General features: G+C 34.1%; 2 protein-coding genes across 4 annotated transcripts; one reads left to right on the forward strand and one right to left on the reverse strand.

Moving 5' to 3' along the window:
• The first annotated feature begins 4,242 nt into the window (after nucleotides 1-4,242).
• On the forward strand, nucleotides 4,243-9,034 carry LOC112022190 (pentatricopeptide repeat-containing protein At1g77360, mitochondrial). Of its 3 annotated transcripts, XM_024054771.2 has the most exons (4): nucleotides 4,243-4,437; nucleotides 5,876-7,474; nucleotides 7,658-7,856; nucleotides 8,675-9,034. In XM_024054771.2, the coding sequence occupies exon 2, from the start codon at nucleotides 5,908-5,910 to the stop codon at nucleotides 7,348-7,350; it is 1,443 nt and encodes a 480-aa protein (XP_023910539.2). In that variant the 5' UTR covers nucleotides 4,243-4,437; nucleotides 5,876-5,907; the 3' UTR covers nucleotides 7,351-7,474; nucleotides 7,658-7,856; nucleotides 8,675-9,034. The 3 variants fall into 3 exon arrangements, with proteins under 3 accessions (XP_023910539.2, XP_023910545.2, XP_065631165.1); XM_024054777.2 differs by lacking the exon at nucleotides 7,658-7,856; XM_065775093.1 differs by lacking the exon at nucleotides 8,675-9,034 and having other exon boundaries at nucleotides 7,658-7,940.
• A 4,463-nt stretch (nucleotides 9,035-13,497) lies between these two features.
• On the reverse strand, nucleotides 13,498-17,309 carry LOC112022159 (uncharacterized). The gene is made up of 5 exons (XM_024054739.2): nucleotides 17,175-17,309; nucleotides 16,537-16,697; nucleotides 15,866-15,917; nucleotides 14,625-14,691; nucleotides 13,498-13,810 (listed from the first exon to the last, which is right to left on the reverse strand). Exons 2-5 carry the CDS (start codon nucleotides 16,690-16,692, stop codon nucleotides 13,720-13,722), a joined length of 366 nt encoding a protein of 121 aa, XP_023910507.1. The 5' UTR covers nucleotides 16,693-16,697; nucleotides 17,175-17,309; the 3' UTR covers nucleotides 13,498-13,719.
• Between the last annotated feature and the right edge of the window lie 698 nt (nucleotides 17,310-18,007).

Genomic DNA, 18,007 nt, shown 5'->3' on the forward strand with positions numbered 1-18,007 from the left:
GTGATTTAGCAATTTGCCTATGTCACAAAGTTGCAGTAATTTCACTATATATATCCCATACAAAAGATTCTCAATGGCCTAAAAACAGGCCAAAAAATTGTCACCATGCATGGACTAAGCCTTAGAAAATCTCTCATTAAAAACTAAAACATTTTTACATCAGGTCGAGTTATAATTTGGATCAAACACAAACTAGATTTCATATAGCCCAACACCTTTTTAAGTTCTTGTCTTGTTTTGATTCTTTTTCTTTTTAAAAATATCCAAAAATCACCCGTAAAATATGGAACTTTTTTAGATTTTGAGTGTAATACTTAGGGCAAAACTTAAGCATATATTACATTCTTCAATCAAATTCAAACACGTTGTTGCATCATAAAGCAAATAGTGTTCATTTTTCAAGGAAAATTAAATTCAATATAACTTTGTGTTTAAATATAATTGGGGAATCTAATGTACTGTATTTATGGGTCCGTTTAGTAACGTTATTCTAATAATGTTGTTTGTATTTTTTGGAAATACATGTAGGTAAAAAATTGTGTGGAAATACGTGTAATATTATTTATAAACTGAAAATTGTTGCTTAAAATGCCATACCAAACGGCCCCTATGTTTTATCCAACACTTTAACTCTTATGTTTTACTATTTTATAGGTAACTTGTTAATGCAACACTTAACCCCTAAGGTTTTTTAGTGTAATATAAAACTAGGTATGCGAGTTGAGTATTAAAAGTTAGGACTTGTTTATTTAATTTTATTTTGAACGCGAGTCAAGCTCAAGTTTATTACCAAACAAGGTTACATGCTTATGCCTAGTTCATTTTATAGGTAACTCATTAATTATGCAACACTTAACCCTTAAGGTTTTTTAGTGTAATATAAAACTAGTTTGAATATGAGAGTACATGGTAAAAATGACATACCAATACACTCAATGCAATCACATGATACAATAAATTATGTGATTTAGCAATTTGCCTATGTCACAAAGTTGCAGTAATTTCACTATATATATCCCATACAAAAGATTCTCAATGGCCTAAAAACAGGCCAAAAAATTGTCACCATGCATGGACTAAGCCTTAGAAAATCTCTCATTAAAAACTAAAACATTTTTACATCAGGTCGAGTTATAATTTGGATCAAACACAAACTAGATTTCATATAGCCCAACACCTTTTTAAGTTCTTGTCTTGTTTTGATTCTTTTTCTTTTTAAAAATATCCAAAAATCACCCGTAAAATATGGAACTTTTTTAGATTTTGAGTGTAATACTTAGGGCAAAACTTAAGCATATATTACATTCTTCAATCAAATTCAAACACGTTGTTGCATCATAAAGCAAATAGTGTTCATTTTTCAAGGAAAATTAAATTCAATATAACTTTGTGTTTAAATATAATTGGGGAATCTAATGTACTGTATTTATGGGTCCGTTTAGTAACGTTATTCTAATAATGTTGTTTGTATTTTTTGGAAATACATGTAGGTAAAAAATTGTGTGGAAATACGTGTAATATTATTTATAAACTGAAAATTGTTGCTTAAAATGCCATACCAAACGGCCCCTATGTTTTATCCAACACTTTAACTCTTATGTTTTACTATTTTATAGGTAACTTGTTAATGCAACACTTAACCCCTAAGGTTTTTTAGTGTAATATAAAACTAGGTATGCGAGTTGAGTATTAAAAGTTAGGACTTGTTTATTTAATTTTATTTTGAACGCGAGTCAAGCTCAAGTTTATTACCAAACAAGGTTACATGCTTATGCCTAGTTCATTTTATAGGTAACTCATTAATTATGCAACACTTAACCCTTAAGGTTTTTTAGTGTAATATAAAACTAGTTTGAATATGAGTTGAGTATTAAAAGTTAAGAATTATACATTTTATTGTATTTTGAACACGAGTCATGCTCGAGTTTATTACCAAAAAAGGTTATATGTTTATGCCTAGTTCATTTTATTATCAAATAAGCTTGAATTGTTCACGAGTTACTTAATTAATTTATTCTTTTCCTAAATATAGTAACAACATGACAAAATTGTTTTACCCCTTTACAAATCCATGAAATTTTGCTATGAATATATTGTTTATATTATCAATAAATTATAAATAATAATTTGATATTACATGAAGCTATTTACAAACTTATATAACACAATCTTAAGTCTATATAAATATATGGATAAAATGCAAACTACATCATCTAAGTTTGACTGAAATTCATTTTAATCATCTAACTTTACTTTCATTCAATTGAGTTTTCTTAGTTTCAAATTTATTCAATTCAAGCATTTTGTCCAATTCTGTTTAAAAAATTGCAACTAAGCATACAATTTACTAATGAAAAAAATTGAAAAAAAAATCGTATATAAAAAATCTATAAAATATTTTTATTAATTTTATTGATGTTTTTCATGTGAGAAAAAAAAAATGGTAATTTTTTAACGAGACTTCGAAAATTCAATTGAATGAAAGTAAAGTTAGAGAACTGAAATGAATTTTAGTCAAATTTAGAGGGTATAATTTCCACTTTTTGCCTAAATATATTTATAGACAACTATACATATGAAAATATAATATTATACATAATTAAATCTAGTGTCATGCTTGCAAGCTTATTCGCATTCACATTATTAAATTTGAGTTTGGCTTGTAATTTTTATTTATTATTATTTTTTAATGTTTTGAGATTTTGATATTGTGTAGAAGTAAAACATGTGTGTTTGTTTTAATTAGATTTTCAAATAGTAGACTAGAGCCTAGACTCCTTCGTGTTTGTTCTATTTTATTTTAGTTAGCAATGTTTGCATTTGAATAAATTTATAATTATTTGAACAAGTCTCAATTTATTGAGCGCTTTCTTGATATGGGTGGTGATTTCTGGTTTGGCTTACCTCAAGTACTTTTTTAACTGGAATCTCTTTTTATTTTAATAAGAAACTACTATGTTACCCACTAACTAAATAAAATGTGGAGACTAAAACCTACTACCATTTGTCATTGTATATTTAAAATAAAAGGACATGTCCAGCTAAAAAAGTACCGCAGATAAGCCAAATCCAGTTATTTCAAAGTAATGCATTTTACAACAAGTAATTTACTACATGACTTACCAAGTGACAAATACATGTTTAAAAAATAATTATGTGAGAAAATACATGTCAGCTCGACCTACTCAACTAACCCAACTTGTTTAGAAACTATTTATAGGAAAAAAAAAAAAAAAAAAAAAAAAAATGAAAATGAGAAACCTATATATAAAAAAGTGGTTGTTGTTGTTGTTGTTGTTGTTTTTTTTTTTTTTTTTTTAATCAGAGTGGTGGAGGTGGATTTTTGGGTTTTCCATGATTTTTGGGTGTTTATTTTAGGATTTTTGGGTTTGCCTTAATTTGTGATGGTTGTGGGTTGTGATTTGTGGTGGCAATGGTTGTAGTGGTGATAGATGTGATCGGTGGTGGCGTGGGTGTGTTGTTTCTCACAAACNGCACCGGTGTGGTGCCGGCCAAATACCCTCCGAAGGTCAAGTTAGAACTTCTTTCAACTCTAGAGTGCTAGAGAGGGGTTAATTATGCGTACCTCGGCCTATGAGGGTATTGGGGCTTTTATAGTAGTAAAGGGTGGACCTTTCTTCTTTGGAGTAGAAGTCTTTTCCTTATAGGAATCCTTATGCGCGTAGATTGCGGAATCCTTTCCTTATAGGACTCTGATACTGGGCGTGGAATGCAAGCAATCTCCCTAAAACCAATGCGTGGTGACCAAGTTATGGTCTGCGTGGAGCCGTCAGCTTCTAAAACCGTCAGCCTGCACTTCCTTTCAGCTTAGTGTCAGCTTCACACTTCGTTCAGTAGCCTAGGGTCTTCCAATTGCCGTCAGTTAGACTTGGGACTTCAGCCCGTCGGTTTTGTCTTGGTTTTAGTCAGCATGCATTTCATTGTTTAGCTTACGTCACAACTTGACCCGTCAGCCAGAGCAGAAGCTGACGGGTTAAGCTCATGGTACCAGTCATAATTCTTCCATATCATTAACAAATACCCTAACCAATCTATTAATCGGACTCTTTATTATTTTGTATGTATGATCTGCCGATATGAGAGGAATGTTCCATGAAAAAATCCAGCCACATCAAAGTCTCAACCATTGTTAATTAAAAAATAAAAAAATAAAAAAGTCTCAACTCTCAACCGTTAAAAAGTAAAAAACGACATGTCATTTTAGCTCACACGTGAGAAAACATGATCCATCATCCTTGGTGCCCAAAACGCACGGCTTGACAGTAGACAGTCAGAGACACCACAGTCTACTCACCGAAGAGGAAAATCGTGGCATCCCATTTCCACCACCAACACAAGAGTAAATTAACACGGTTGAATTTGAAGGAACGAAATTGAAAAATCTTTGCCCTATTTCGTGGTTTCATTGCTAGAGAGGTGTGTATAAATATTCATAGTCATATTCGTAATCTGTGTTGATTTTTTCAATGACATTTGGGGTGTGGTTTTTGGGTTTCTCTTCTTGGCTGTTAAAATTGAATTCATATTATTTGGGAAGATGTTTTTTGTTTATATGGGTGGTAAATTATCTGAAACTTAGTACTTTCTGTGATAGTTTATAGTTATTCACGGTAGGTGTTTGTGAAAATGTTTGTGCTGGTCTGTAGTGATAACTGTACAGTCAAAGCAATATTATTTGCTTTGGTTTTATTGCAAAATTAACTTGAACAAAGATAGAAAATTGAGTTTAATTTTATCTTCATTGCTGAATGATATCTTGGAACCATCATAAACCCAAAAAAAAAAAAAAAATTTGAACTAGTATAAAATTATTTGTGCAGAATATTTGTACCCTTTTTATAGCTCCAGTTTACAACGGGTTTTGTAAGCTACAGGAATAAATTTAAGGGATCAACTATTATGTACTAGGTAAACTTATAGTTATGGAGCTAGCTAGAGTCTTAGGATCACATTATTTATGGTTGTTGATTTACCAACTTTGAATTACTATTGTATATTGTCTTATGATTGTGTTGGGTTGGTGTTATATATTTATATTTGGGCATTAAACACTACTGTTTATGTTGTTATGTTGATTTTCTGAAATCAAACAATGGAAACATGGTGGTTATTTTGTCTGAATTTGATTGGTTTATGAATATATAAAATTTAAGGTCCAGGATATAATGCTAAGAAGTTGCTTTCATTTTCCTTAACTGACTTTGCGCTCATGTTTCTATAAAGTTTAAATGAATGTAATCTGTTTGCTGTGTCATTGGAAATTAATTTCTTCTTCAATTGTAGCAGAGGCTAGACTTATTTTAAATCAGTTATAGTTTTCTGTTGCTTCAGAAGTAGTCCTATCACATTGTGGAGAAAGAGAGAGAGAGAACTGTCAATCACAATAAAAACATGAGTTATGATAGTTTTCATAGTGATTTGAAGATATTAATACTAACCTTGTGTCTTTTCCCACAGCTCATCATCCCAAATAGCCTAGTCAAAACTTGCATATGATATTGATAGTTGATTGGTAATTATATGTTGCTGGCTTGAACATGTTATTCTCTTAAGTGGTTTAGAATGATTCTTTCTGTTTGAGAGACCAATAATGTGTTGCTTCAGCTATAGCTTTGCATTTCAGTGTAGGATTGCTTTCCAATCTATATAATAATAGAGTGTTTAAGTGTTTGGGATGTGGGTCCTTTTTCTACAAATAATTAGCAATATCAAAATCTCAACTTGTTATTCTACAATGATTTAAGGTATTTCCTCTATTCTGTTGTAATGCACATAATGGTGAAAAAATGTCCCAAGATGGTGAGGGTCATTCAACAGTGATATTTAATATGATTTATTTTATTTTCTGTGTCAGGTAAATTGTGATTCTCTCTTCAGTTCAACAATATGATTAGAATTTGTAACCACCGCAACAAATTATTTTTTAAAGGGATGATGTTTGTTAGGATGTACAGTTCTAGTGAACTAACAACAGAGGTTTTAGATCCAAGGAAAAGAATTTGTGAAATTATGATATCTTGCCCAGCATTAGCTCTTGATACTGCTCTTAACCAAAGTGGAATAAGAGTTTCTCCAGATGTAGTTGAGGATGTACTCAAGAGATTTGAGAATGCTGGTATGTTGGCATATCGATTCTTTGAATGGGCTGGAAAACAACGAAATTATGTGCACAGTGTCAGGGCTTATCACAGCATGATTGAGTCTCTGGCAAAGATTAGGCAATATCAGATCATGTGGGATCTTGTGAATACTATGAGGAACAAAAGCATGCTTAATGTTGAGACATTTTGCATTATAATGAGAAAGTATTCCCGGGCTCAGAAGGTGGAGGAGGCAATTTACACATTTAACATCATGGAGAAATATGATACCACCCCAAATCTAGCAGCATTCAATGGTCTTCTAAGTGCTTTGTGCAAGTCCAGGAATGTGAGGAAGGCTCAGGAGATCTTTGACAGTATGAAGGATAGGTTTGTTCCTGACCCAAAGACTTACAGTATATTGCTTGAGGGATGGGGAAAGTCTCCAAATCTGCCCAGGGCAAGGGAGATTTTCCGAGAAATGGTTGACATGGGTTGTAATCCTGATATAGTGACCTATGGCATTATGGTTGACATCCTTTGCAAGGCAGGGAGAGTTGATGAAGCTCTTGGAATTGTTAAGAACATGGATACTAGGACATGCAAGCCAACATCTTTCATTTATAGTGTTTTAGTTCATACGTATGGGATAGAAAACCGGATTGAAGATGCTGTAGATACATTCTTAGAGATGGAAAGAAATGGAATCAAGCCTGATGTGGCAGTGTATAATGCCTTGATTAGTGCTTTCTGTAAAACAAACAAGTTAAAGAATGTGTATAGGGTCTTAAATGACATGGATTCCAAGGGTGTTACACCGAATTCAAGGACCTGCAACATTATTCTAAATAGCTTGATTCTCCGTGGAGAGACTGATGAGGCATTTAGAATCTTTCGCAGGATGATCAAGGTATGTGAACCAGATGCAGACACGTATACAATGATGATAAAGATGTTTTGTGAGAGGGACGAGCTAGAGATGGCTCTTAAAGTGTGGAAGTATATGAGGTTGAAGCGGTTTATCCCAAGCATGCACACATTTTCAGTCCTTATAAATGGATATTGTGAGAAGGGGAATGTTTCCAAAGCTTGTGTCTTATTGGAAGAGATGATAGAGAAGGGTATTCGACCATCAGGTGTGACATTTGGGAGGTTACGACAGTTGCTTCTAAATGAAGGAAGAGAAGATGTACTCAAATTTCTTCAGGAGAAAATGAATCTCCTGGTCAAGGAGCCTTTATGTGATTGAGAAGCCATGGCTAGCAACATATCAACGCTAGAGCTGCTTATATTGTTGATTAGCAAGTACGTGATTTGGAGCTGTAATCCTGGATACTTCACGGTGTAATTAGAGCAAAGATCATCTTTTGCAGGTCAGTTGTCTTTCCTTTTTATTCAAGCCACACTCTGGATTTATTAATCAACTTCATTAGATTTCTTAGTTTAATGCTTTTTTTTTTCTTTAATTTAAAAATTGATTCAAAGTTCGTTTTGTGTAATCTATGTTTTGAGTAATAAAATTTATCCTTACTAACAATATATGCTTCCTTGAGCAGATCTTTGTTGATGGCACTAAGTAATTACAGAAATCTAATCAAATTGAAAGGGGCAGTCAGTCATATCTTCGACTAGGCTGCTAGAAGTACAGCAGATTCTGAAAAATGTTGGGAAAGAAAAAAAATGAATTTCAAAATGCCTTTGGGTTGGTTTTTGTAAGTGACAAAAGGAAGGTGACAAGTAACTCACTCAAACTTGGTATGTGTTTGTATGAACTATGTAAATCCATACTTGGATGAAACAATTAAATGAAATAAACTAGTGGATAGCCTTTTTCTTTTCTTTTCTTTTTTTCTTTTTTGAGAAGAACAAGTGGATAGCCTTAACTTATTTTTCTTGTCTATAATGCCTCTGGAACTATGATTCCCATATGTAACCAAACAAATGGAGTTAATTTTTCATATTTGCTGCCTCTATTTTCAACTGAAATTAGGAGCCAAATTTATTTCTTCATGCGAAATGAAGTGAGGAAAATTCATCGAGGAATATGTAACTTTCAAAATACGGAAAATGAAATTATGGACTATGATGACGCCACATTCATGGTATGGAGCTATAAATCTGGTGGCAAGGCCTAATTGAAAATTAACACAAGGAGGGACTGAAAATTACAGTGGCGTGTTTTACTTGCGAATAAAAAAACATGTTTAATTCCTTCTATGGCATAGCAATTTAATGAAATATCAAAATAAATTGTTTTATTAGTAAGAATTTATTAGAGAAAAAGAAAGGGATTAGGGGATGCCAAAGGTGCATAGACTATGTACCCATTTGGCTAGAAGCTTAGGCCCTATTTGGATGTCCACTATCCCTTTACTCATCACTTAAAATATTCCAACTTCCTAAAGGTGGCATGTTTGGTACATTGTTTCCAACTTCTAATAACTCAAAAAAGTGTACTTTTTGTGGGATCCATGCCTGAGCACCATGTTAGTGAGTTCTGTTAGCCTACCCACCACACACTCATTTCATTTCATTTTTTTCACTGCTCATTTCATTTTGCTTTTCCCTTTCAGCCCTGTTACTCTCCCAAAACTAGAGACGAACCCAGCTAAAATAAAAGAAGCTCGGACTTGTGACGCCGATCTCCACTGTCACCAGCGCCACTTGATCTCTTCTGACGTGTAGCGGCGACCCCAATCTCTTCCATCATGACCCAGCAGCGCTGATGAAATCTATGGAAACATGACCAATTTCCTTGATTTGTCACGGACGATCTCCTCCGACCTGTAACGGTGCTACTTTCTAAGTTTGAATTGGAAAATGGATCTGATTTATGTTTTTGGCATTTGGGTTTTGAGAAAACTGTTAGCTTTTAGCTTGAAACTGTGTTTGCTTTTATTTTTCCCTATTGTTTGGTTACTGAGAAAATAATAAAGGAGAAATTTTTTTGGTTTGTTTTTTGTTTATATTATATTATTATGCTTACCCATATGTTGGTTTAGCTTGAATTTGATGATTTTTTCCTGTTTGGATAATATTAGAGGCTTTGAATCTATTAAAGATTTTCTGTGTTGTTTATATTTTGTTGGAATTTTTAATTGCTGAAGTAATATTAAAAGAAAATAGCTCAATCTTGTTTGAACAATAGTATTATAGATGATTGTCTTCTTTTTACCAAGAAGACAATGGTTTAAGGTTTATATATTTCGATGTGCTGTGATAATGTGTATTAGAGTATAGGGTGGTTCTATTTGTAATGGTATGGAGATCCTGTAATTGTATAGGGTGGTTTTGAGATGGGCTCAATGAGTGCGTGCGTGAGGAGGTGAGGGCGGGGCAGAGGCTTCTTTGTGTTTGGAGTTGTGGTGATATGAAGTTGGAGTGATCTTGCTAAAACCTGATGAAGAGAGCTATTGGTTTTGCCATCAAAAGTTGCGCCTTGGTGTGACTTCTCTTTGACCGTGGGTCTTAGAAATGTGTGTATATTTACCAAAATGCCAACATAACTTAGTTTCCATAACTTGAAAACACCCAAAAGTTATTTTTAGTTTTGCAAACTTATCACTCAAAAATCAAAGAATTGAATGATGGAAACAAAAACTGAAGACAAATCCAAACACACCCTTCTACCATGGGACCCACCAGTTTTGAGTTAGGGGTGATGAAAACAAAGTGATGGGTGATGGAAAACATGAAATCCAAATAGCCCATTAGCCTTTGCTTGCCTTAAACTTATTTATTGTCATCCACCAACCATAAAATGACTTCACATAAACATATCTAAAAACCTCTAAAACGTGACAATGATTGTTTGCACTTTTCAATTCCAAGCTACAACTCAACTCATTGATTGTGTCAACCACAAGTTCATTCAACCACTATGTAGCAAGTTAAATGAGTATTCACATATACATTTAGTTATTTGACTTACTTAATAGTCATGTTACTTATTTAAATAATTTAATGAATCATGTAATTACCACATGTACATGGTCTTATGAATTGCCAAATGATCGATTGGAGGAGATTCTTTCAACCAGGTTTGGAGTAAAGTTTGTCTGTGAAAAAAAAATGGTTTTTGTTTTTCCCTTCCCCAAATCACTTATTAAATTTAAGGCGAAAATACATTGTTGGTCCCTAAAATTTGCTTACTGAGTACTATAGTCCCTGAAGTTTCAAATGAGCGATTTTAGTCCCTAAAGTTTTAAAAGTGAGAAATATTGGTCCCTCCATTAAGATTTGTTAATCTGTTGTCTGTGTCTAATAGAATAATGATGTGTCAATTTTCTAATGTTGTGGCGCGTAGTTGTTAGGTCTAATTAATTCTAGTCATTTAAAAATATATAAAAAATTCACAGCCATAATAACCATCACCACCATTGTCCCTCCCAAACTCCTGCATTTCTCAACACACTAGCAAAAGATCCGACAACCCAAGACCATGGCTCATAACAAATGATAAAGACTTGCTAGCAACCCAAGACCATATTGCCCATACTTCGGCCACACTATATATAGGTCTAGAGCCTTTAGATCAATCGTCTATTTTGCTTGAGTTTTGAAATTACTTAACTAAAAATGTAGAAAAGTGAGCTTGAAGAAAAGTTATGGGCTTATGGTTATGACTGTCATTGTTGCACCTTACTAATATTTGTGCCAATCACTTTTCATTTTTGGTCAATTGATTTGTAAGCCACAAAGATGGTGCATTTGACTCAAATTTTGCATTGGGTGTGCTAGTATGGGTTTTGTTCTTCCTCCATAGTGGATCTGAGCCCACTCCTGAACTATCTCCTCCGACTTCAGCCCAATGAGGATCAACTCTTTTGTGCGTACCCAATTTCTACTATGTGGACCGAGCTTGGAATTTGGGCTCACAATCTACTTGTATAGTGGGCCTAGTATTTCCTACTATGGGCAATTCCGCCTTAAATTCCTCTGTAGTTTCCCTAAATCTCAATGCACACCCTTCCTTCTCTAGGTTACTCACTTCTGGGTCTCGCCTGTTTGCTCTTACTCACTCTTTCTTATTTTTCTCACTAGAATTGCCAACCCCTTATTTCTCGTTCTCTTCTCCTTTTTATAGCCTTATGTTGGTGGAGGCGTCATGATTATTCCCTCAGTTCACTCGTGCGGGTTGGGTCCAACTTAATTATTCCTGATGAAAATATGCTTTGATTAAAACAATGGTAATGGCATTGGAACTGACTCCAGCCTCCAAAAGTTTGCTCAGCAGCGATATCCCCAAGGAAATAACCGAGCTACCGAGAACTTGGGTACCCCTAAGCAAACACACTCCCGACCAAGTTAAAGATGGTCGGCAGAGGTTTGCTTTTAACATATTCGAGATAGGATGGACTCATTATGGTTTTTGGGCTCAAATTGGGCCTTAGAGTGTGTCTAAATCAAGGCCATGGGTCCAACAGGGTCGGGGTTATGGACCGTACCGTAAGGCCAGTTCCTAAGGCCCAATGGGCTTAGGGCCTGCCCCGTACATCTTTCTTCCAAGATTCTCACCAAAGATCTTGTTAACAATGATACTGGATTTGAGTCATCTACCCCAATGGCAAGCCTTTTTTGTTTGTTATGACTTATGAACAATTTGGTCATTCTGGTGTGGTGAGAAACGGCAACATTTGGAAGATGGTACTAGTATTGATGATTTGATAGCTTAGCTAGCAACACAGTTTTTTTTTTTTTTTTTTTTTTTTTTTTTTTTTTTAAATTGGACTAGGATTGTGATTAGACCTACAACTAAGTTGTCATGTCATTAAAAAATTTGTCACATCATAATTCTGTTAAACACAAATAAAAAAACTAAAAGAACTTAACAAAGGGACCAATAATGCTTAAATTTTAAATTTTAGGAACTAAAAATGCTCATTTGAAACTTTAAGGACTAATTGCACTCAACATATAAACTTTAAGGACCATAGTTTTATATCTTAATACTATTACTTGGGATATCTGCCCCTGATTTGTTATCCAATGACCAATCTCATGTGCAATAGAGTGGTTGACTAGGTGTGGTAGCAGCATGCTAATAGGGCTGCTGAAGTTGAAAAAGAACGGTTCAACATGAGAATGGGTTGACTAGGAAGGGCAATGGGTTCAAGTTCACAACATATTTTTAACGAAAAAGAGAGTTAATTTAAATGAAGTTGATGACAAAGATAATAAGGGTTACACAAATTAAGATGACAATGACGATAGTTTTATGCTTAAAGAGAATGCTCCTTATATACTAAAGAAGTGGATTTCATTCCTAATGTGTTTTGCTCTTTACCTTTTTGGTTATATTTTGATTGAACTATATATTTCATGTTGATCAAGGTTGTGAATATTATTGAATTTTACATAGAAATCTTTATATAACCATCGGAGCCCTCTCAGCAATTCCCCATGGGATTACCTTATGGTAACAAGATGGTTCATTTGTTCTCTAAGGGGATCATGGCAGAGACAACGGGGAAATCCAAAAGACAAACAACTCCATAATCTCTACTCCACAATTGCTTTTTTAAATAATCAAAATCCCCCCCTCCACCCAACAAAAAGGGCTACTACTATCTATAGGTATCCAGTGAAAGAGTGACCTCAAAATAAAAGCAGCACCATGTTTTAAACCTTATTGTTTTGATCTTCCTGGCTTACTTGTCCAGCGAGAGAGATTCTGTACTATGCATTAGGCAGTAAAAAACTTGTGTCTTCTGCAGATACATCCTTGGATCATTCCACTCACATCTTGAGCTGAAATTAGTTGAGTTCTATCTTTTAACAAAATAAACAAGATGCTTCTGCTATGCTTCATCCAGGTTCCGAGTATTGATGTTAAGCTGCTTGTCCTTTTTGGTTACTCATGATTTATTGAGAAAATTACACGTACGAATGTGAATTTCAGGTTCATTGGCATATTTTAACCAAGCACTCATATTTTTCTCATTTATTGATTGAAATGGAAGAGGCGAAGAGCAACTTCCTATAACTACAAATTGTAGCAATGAATGCACACACGTCGGAAAAATAAAAACACCCAAGGTCAACTCAAACATTCAGGGTTCACATTCTTGAGAAATTATAGAGTTCTCTGGTGGATAAGTGATGTGGTCTACTATTCCACTAAAAAACTTTCACTTGTTTAAAATTGCTGAGTTAGTAATTAATTTTTATTTTAAAAAAAATTTCTAACTAACAATTTTAAACAGATGGAAGTTTTTTAATAGAAATGGTGAATCACATCACTTGTCCACCATATGCATCTTATAATTTCTCCACATTCTCCCACCCCTAGCTATTGAATTATAAAAATAAAAATAAAAATAAAAAACTCACATGTCAAGCATGCTGGTTACAAAGGTTAATTAAGTTATTAATAAGCCTATAATAAGCAACTCCATTATCAACCTCATCAAAGGATCTATATTTCTACCACCAATGGTAAAGTTTTGTCCCAAAATCTCCTGGCAGCAATGAGCCAATAGCGATCATTGTTGACAAATATCTCATACAACTCTAAGTAATACTCATTTGTCCTTTTGGGCAATGTCTATATGATACTTAGAAACGAAGAGTAACAACAAAGCTCAAATGGCAGCTCATAATAAGTTTATTTCCCCACTCAGAGCCTCTTCGTTTTAGAATCACTTTTCAATAGTATCATCCCAGAAAGCTTGTTGAGCTCATATAGCAATCCAACTGAGAATAGGAAACTGCAACCAAAATATAAGAACACAAAAAATGTCATTATTATATAAATTCTCAAGACACTTGAAAGATAAAAGTGAGCAATCAATTGATTGGATCCAAAATTATCTATTTTCTAATGTTAAAAAGTCTTGTAAATCTGCCGGTCAAAACGTTTCTACTGTTCCATTGCAGTTGTATTGCCATTGGGCCCAAAAATTATTATTTTAAAAAAAAAAAAAATTATAGTTCAATTGAGGATCATATCCCAAACCACCACTCCAACTTGTTTTAATACAGTATATACACGCCCTAATTTTTCCCAATTCACATACCATAGATATTATATTTATAAGGAACTGATTATCTCTATGTCCAATACGTTCATAATGAGTCCTGTTTTTCAATTGCCAGAGCGAAAAACAAATCTTTCTATTATGCATACAAATGCATGTAAATCACATAAGAGGGCACCTTGTGCACTAGTTACAACCTACAACAAATACAACGCATATAAATTGTGATTATGACAATCGCCAATCAATACTTTTCCTATTCATTTAAACATTGATTTTACTTCTTCGCAAGGGCTCTTTCATTCTTTTTGAAAATAACTGAAGTCTACATGATACGTTTGTGGCCTTTGTGTCTGTTGATGCCCCATTCCAAACAACTTGACAATCATTAATGGCACTTTCCCAAAATGTTTTCTAACAAATACAGAAGTCATTTCAAACTAACTGGTGTTGCTAATGCTTTCAACTATATCCCTTGTAGCATGCACTCATGTGAACTACAAAAAAAAAAATAATAAAATTCAATGATCATTATATTGCATACCATGTTGTTATACAAACTCGATGGACAGTGCTAGCAGCAATCAGAGCCACTGCTTCTGCTATTATGACTGCAAAAGAGATGTAAACAATAGTGCTTCAAAAAAATAATCATGTAGCAATTTATGAGAAGCCTACAATCATAATTGTTTTACACAATGACACTTAAATAGGAAGCCTAGAGTTCCAATGTCCCCTTGAATCTTTACATGATTATTAAAGTTGTGAAAAGCAAAAGTCCTATATGTTTCTGAAGCTATTAAGTACACAAATACAGCATTTTCAATGATGAAACCCCTATAATTTTCATCTTCCTTTTCAGAAGACATCCAGTTGCTACTGAATGTCAATGTGCAATGCATATTAGCAGAAAGACCATTAATTACAAATCAATATGTTTTTTATTGGTAACTTGAACACACTTGGTGGGTTTTGAATCCACGACTCACCCTCCACCTTGCCCTTACAACAGAAAAGTTTCTATTTGAGATAGAGCTCATTCTTAATCACAAAAACAATTATTAAAAAGGGATGACAACACTGGTTGTCAGCCTTTTTCAGTTATGGAAAAATTTTAATCCTGCAACACATATCCTCTATTTGCTTTCCTCTTTTTATAGAGTGGGTCAAACTTGAAAACCCTAATATAAAAGCATTTCCTCCTTTAGAAGAATCTTAGTAGTCTATATCTCTTCTTCTTCTTCTTTAACACCCCGCCCAACCCAAAAACAAAAATCCTCCATAAGAAACATTTGCATTTAATGACAATGGAGGCTCTTATTTAGCCTTAATGCAAGTGCACAAAAGTTAATAGGATGGTGAAAACAGACTAAATGAGTGTCACAAATGCCCATGCTAAACATAAACATAAGAGAGCGAGTCTGGTTTCATTGACCAGATAGGTAGACCTATGCACACAGGCGCTTAAAAGCAAGCTTATGGATGGTGGCTTCACTGTGTACATACAAGCATTAAAAATTGGCATCTAATCGAGCTGTGGGCTTGGCAGATATGGTAACACCACGCAAGAAGAAAAGCATGTGTGATGCTCCATAGATAAGCAAATTAAGATCCTTACTTGAGCAATGCCATGTGCACATAATGCCTTTGATTGGAGAAAATACAGTGTAAAGAGTAGGAATACTGAAAAGGGTTTTAATCTATATCATTCAGATGGACTTTAATAATATTCTTCTTAATAACAATAAGTAAGCAAACAATATATGAATCTAAAGGCACACTCACCAGCACCCCACCCAGTCCTCGTGCCACATGTTTCCTGGAAATTTCCAATGAACTGCAAGAAAAGCACCAGTCAAATGCAAATAAAGATGTTCAACCAATTGTATGAGTCATGCACTATAAAGGATAAAATCAAATGCAATCTCAGCTTGTTGATTTGTGGCAGACTATAAAGAAACCGCTTTTCTGACTTGTATATATTTTGTGTATGTGAAGTCCCCCACCCCCCACCACCCCCACCCCTCCCCCCTTTTTTACATATTTTAATTATTCATGACAGAAGAAGCTTCAGGTTCAAAATGCAAAAATGCTGTGAACTACACAGAATAATTCTTATGTAATAATATGTACAAGATGCTGCATTACAGCTATTCTCGGAGAGATACATTAAGAAAGATAGACATCATAACATAAAATATATTCGGAATTGCAGAAAAAAGCACTACAAAAAATTATGTGAATGGTGGAAAGAACCATGTTAATAGTGATAAAAGTGAATAAATTTCCCTTTTTCTCGAGATTATATAAAGTTGGTTTCATTTAGGTATGAGTATACTACCATATTATACTATATAATAGAAGAAACAATAAACGTGGCACGAGAGAGACTCACATATCAATGTGATTGTCACACAAGAAAATTAAAAAATCAATGCAAAGCTATTAGAACTCACAGTCAGCAGCACAAGAAATATAAGAGAACTGGTGAACCCCCCGAGTATGGTGAATAGCTCCGACGATGCTAACTTCCCTCTATACACTTCTTGAAGCGAGAGGATGACTATGAATAGAAGAAAAGAATAAAGCATGGAACTCCCTGGCCCTGCCATCGACACTTCAAATTGCAAAGACAATCAGACATACATTGGAAAGAACAACCCAAAATTTCACAAACAACAAATCCCATAAAAATAAAAACACCAAACAGAAAATAAAATCAACATTAGTCTATTTCGCAACATTTTTTTATTTTTCTTCTAGCTTTTTGGCTTTTGCAGCAAAATAAGAATATAATCTTTTAACAAAAAAAGCTACATTCAAATGCATATTAAGAGCCAAAGACACGAAATTGAAATACAATTGGACACAGATTTGAGGAGCATTATGCAATATTTTTTTCACATTCAAAATCGAAAGGCATCATCCGAAATTGTCTGCGATAATAGATTTACTGGATTCATCAAATCATAATAAAAATTCATTTGCCCTAACTATTTACTTGATCTAAAGATCCAACACACTTATTTATTTCTTCTTCCTATTCGATTCTTCAATTCGTAAATTTAGAGAGAGAGAGAGAGAGAGAGAATACCTGAGACTCGTAGCAAGCAAAGCTGTAGATCCCCTTCTCCTCCAACTTCCAAGTTGAAAGTCCGTTCGTTTCGTCAGTCAGACTAAGTACTAGGGTACTCCCCGACCCGACTCGCCCCAGCCCACGACTTTAATAATAAAGCTGTTTCGACATTATAGCAATCTGTTAGGGGCAAACCCGTCTTTTTGTGAAAACAAATTGACTAATATAACTTAAACTACAGACGCTGTCACGGTATCATCACAACAAATCTTTTTTAAAAAAATAAATAAAATTTGGAATTTTTTTTTTCAAATAACTTTAAATATCAAATAATTTCATTAATTGTCATGTTTCAAAATAATGTGAGAAACTAGTATCTCGAGTATCTAAAACTCAAATTCTAAGATAAAACTCGAGTTTTTAAGTCTTGATTTGTAAGCGGTGACATTTGAGGTAGAAATATATCCACATGGAACTTGAGTTTTTAGAACTTGAGTTTTACCGTTTTATTTTTTCCTACACGTTCTTCTTCCTTGCGTTTTATTTTTTCCTTCTTCTTCTTCGTTCTTTGAAGCTACAGATCGGAAGACTAGATCATCCAATCGCTCACCTAGCGTTCAATCATCGAATCAACTAGATTGGCTCACCCAGCGTTCAATCGTCCAATCGACCATATCGTCTCTTTGTTCTTCCTCTGTTCTTCTTCAGATCTGATGTTCTTCAAGTACAAAAATCGAGTCTTAGAGACTTAGTTTTGCTTTTTGGAACTCGAGTACCTAAGACTCGAGATCTATGTGGCATCATACAGCTAACTCACCAAGTGAGAATCGAGTCTTTAACTCTCGAGTTTT

This window comes from Quercus suber, unplaced genomic scaffold, assembly GCF_002906115.3.
Source record: "Quercus suber isolate HL8 unplaced genomic scaffold, Cork oak 2.0 scaffold_1, whole genome shotgun sequence".
Lineage (NCBI taxonomy): Eukaryota > Viridiplantae > Streptophyta > Magnoliopsida > Fagales > Fagaceae > Quercus > Quercus suber.

Coding starts and splice junctions, on each gene's coding strand:
- LOC112022159 (XM_024054739.2), bottom strand. CDS start 16,692: ATGGCAGGGCCAGGGAGTTCCATGCTTTATTCTTTTCTTCTATTCATA. Junction 15,918..16,536: donor TATTTCTTGTGCTGCTGACT/GTGAGTTCTAAT, acceptor CTTTTCTTGCAG/TTCATTGGAAATTTCCAGGA. Junction 13,811..14,624: donor CGAGTTTGTATAACAACATG/GTATGCAATATA, acceptor TTTTGGTTGCAG/TTTCCTATTCTCAGTTGGAT.
- LOC112022190 (XM_024054771.2), top strand. CDS start 5,908: ATGATTAGAATTTGTAACCACCGCAACAAATTATTTTTTAAAGGGATG.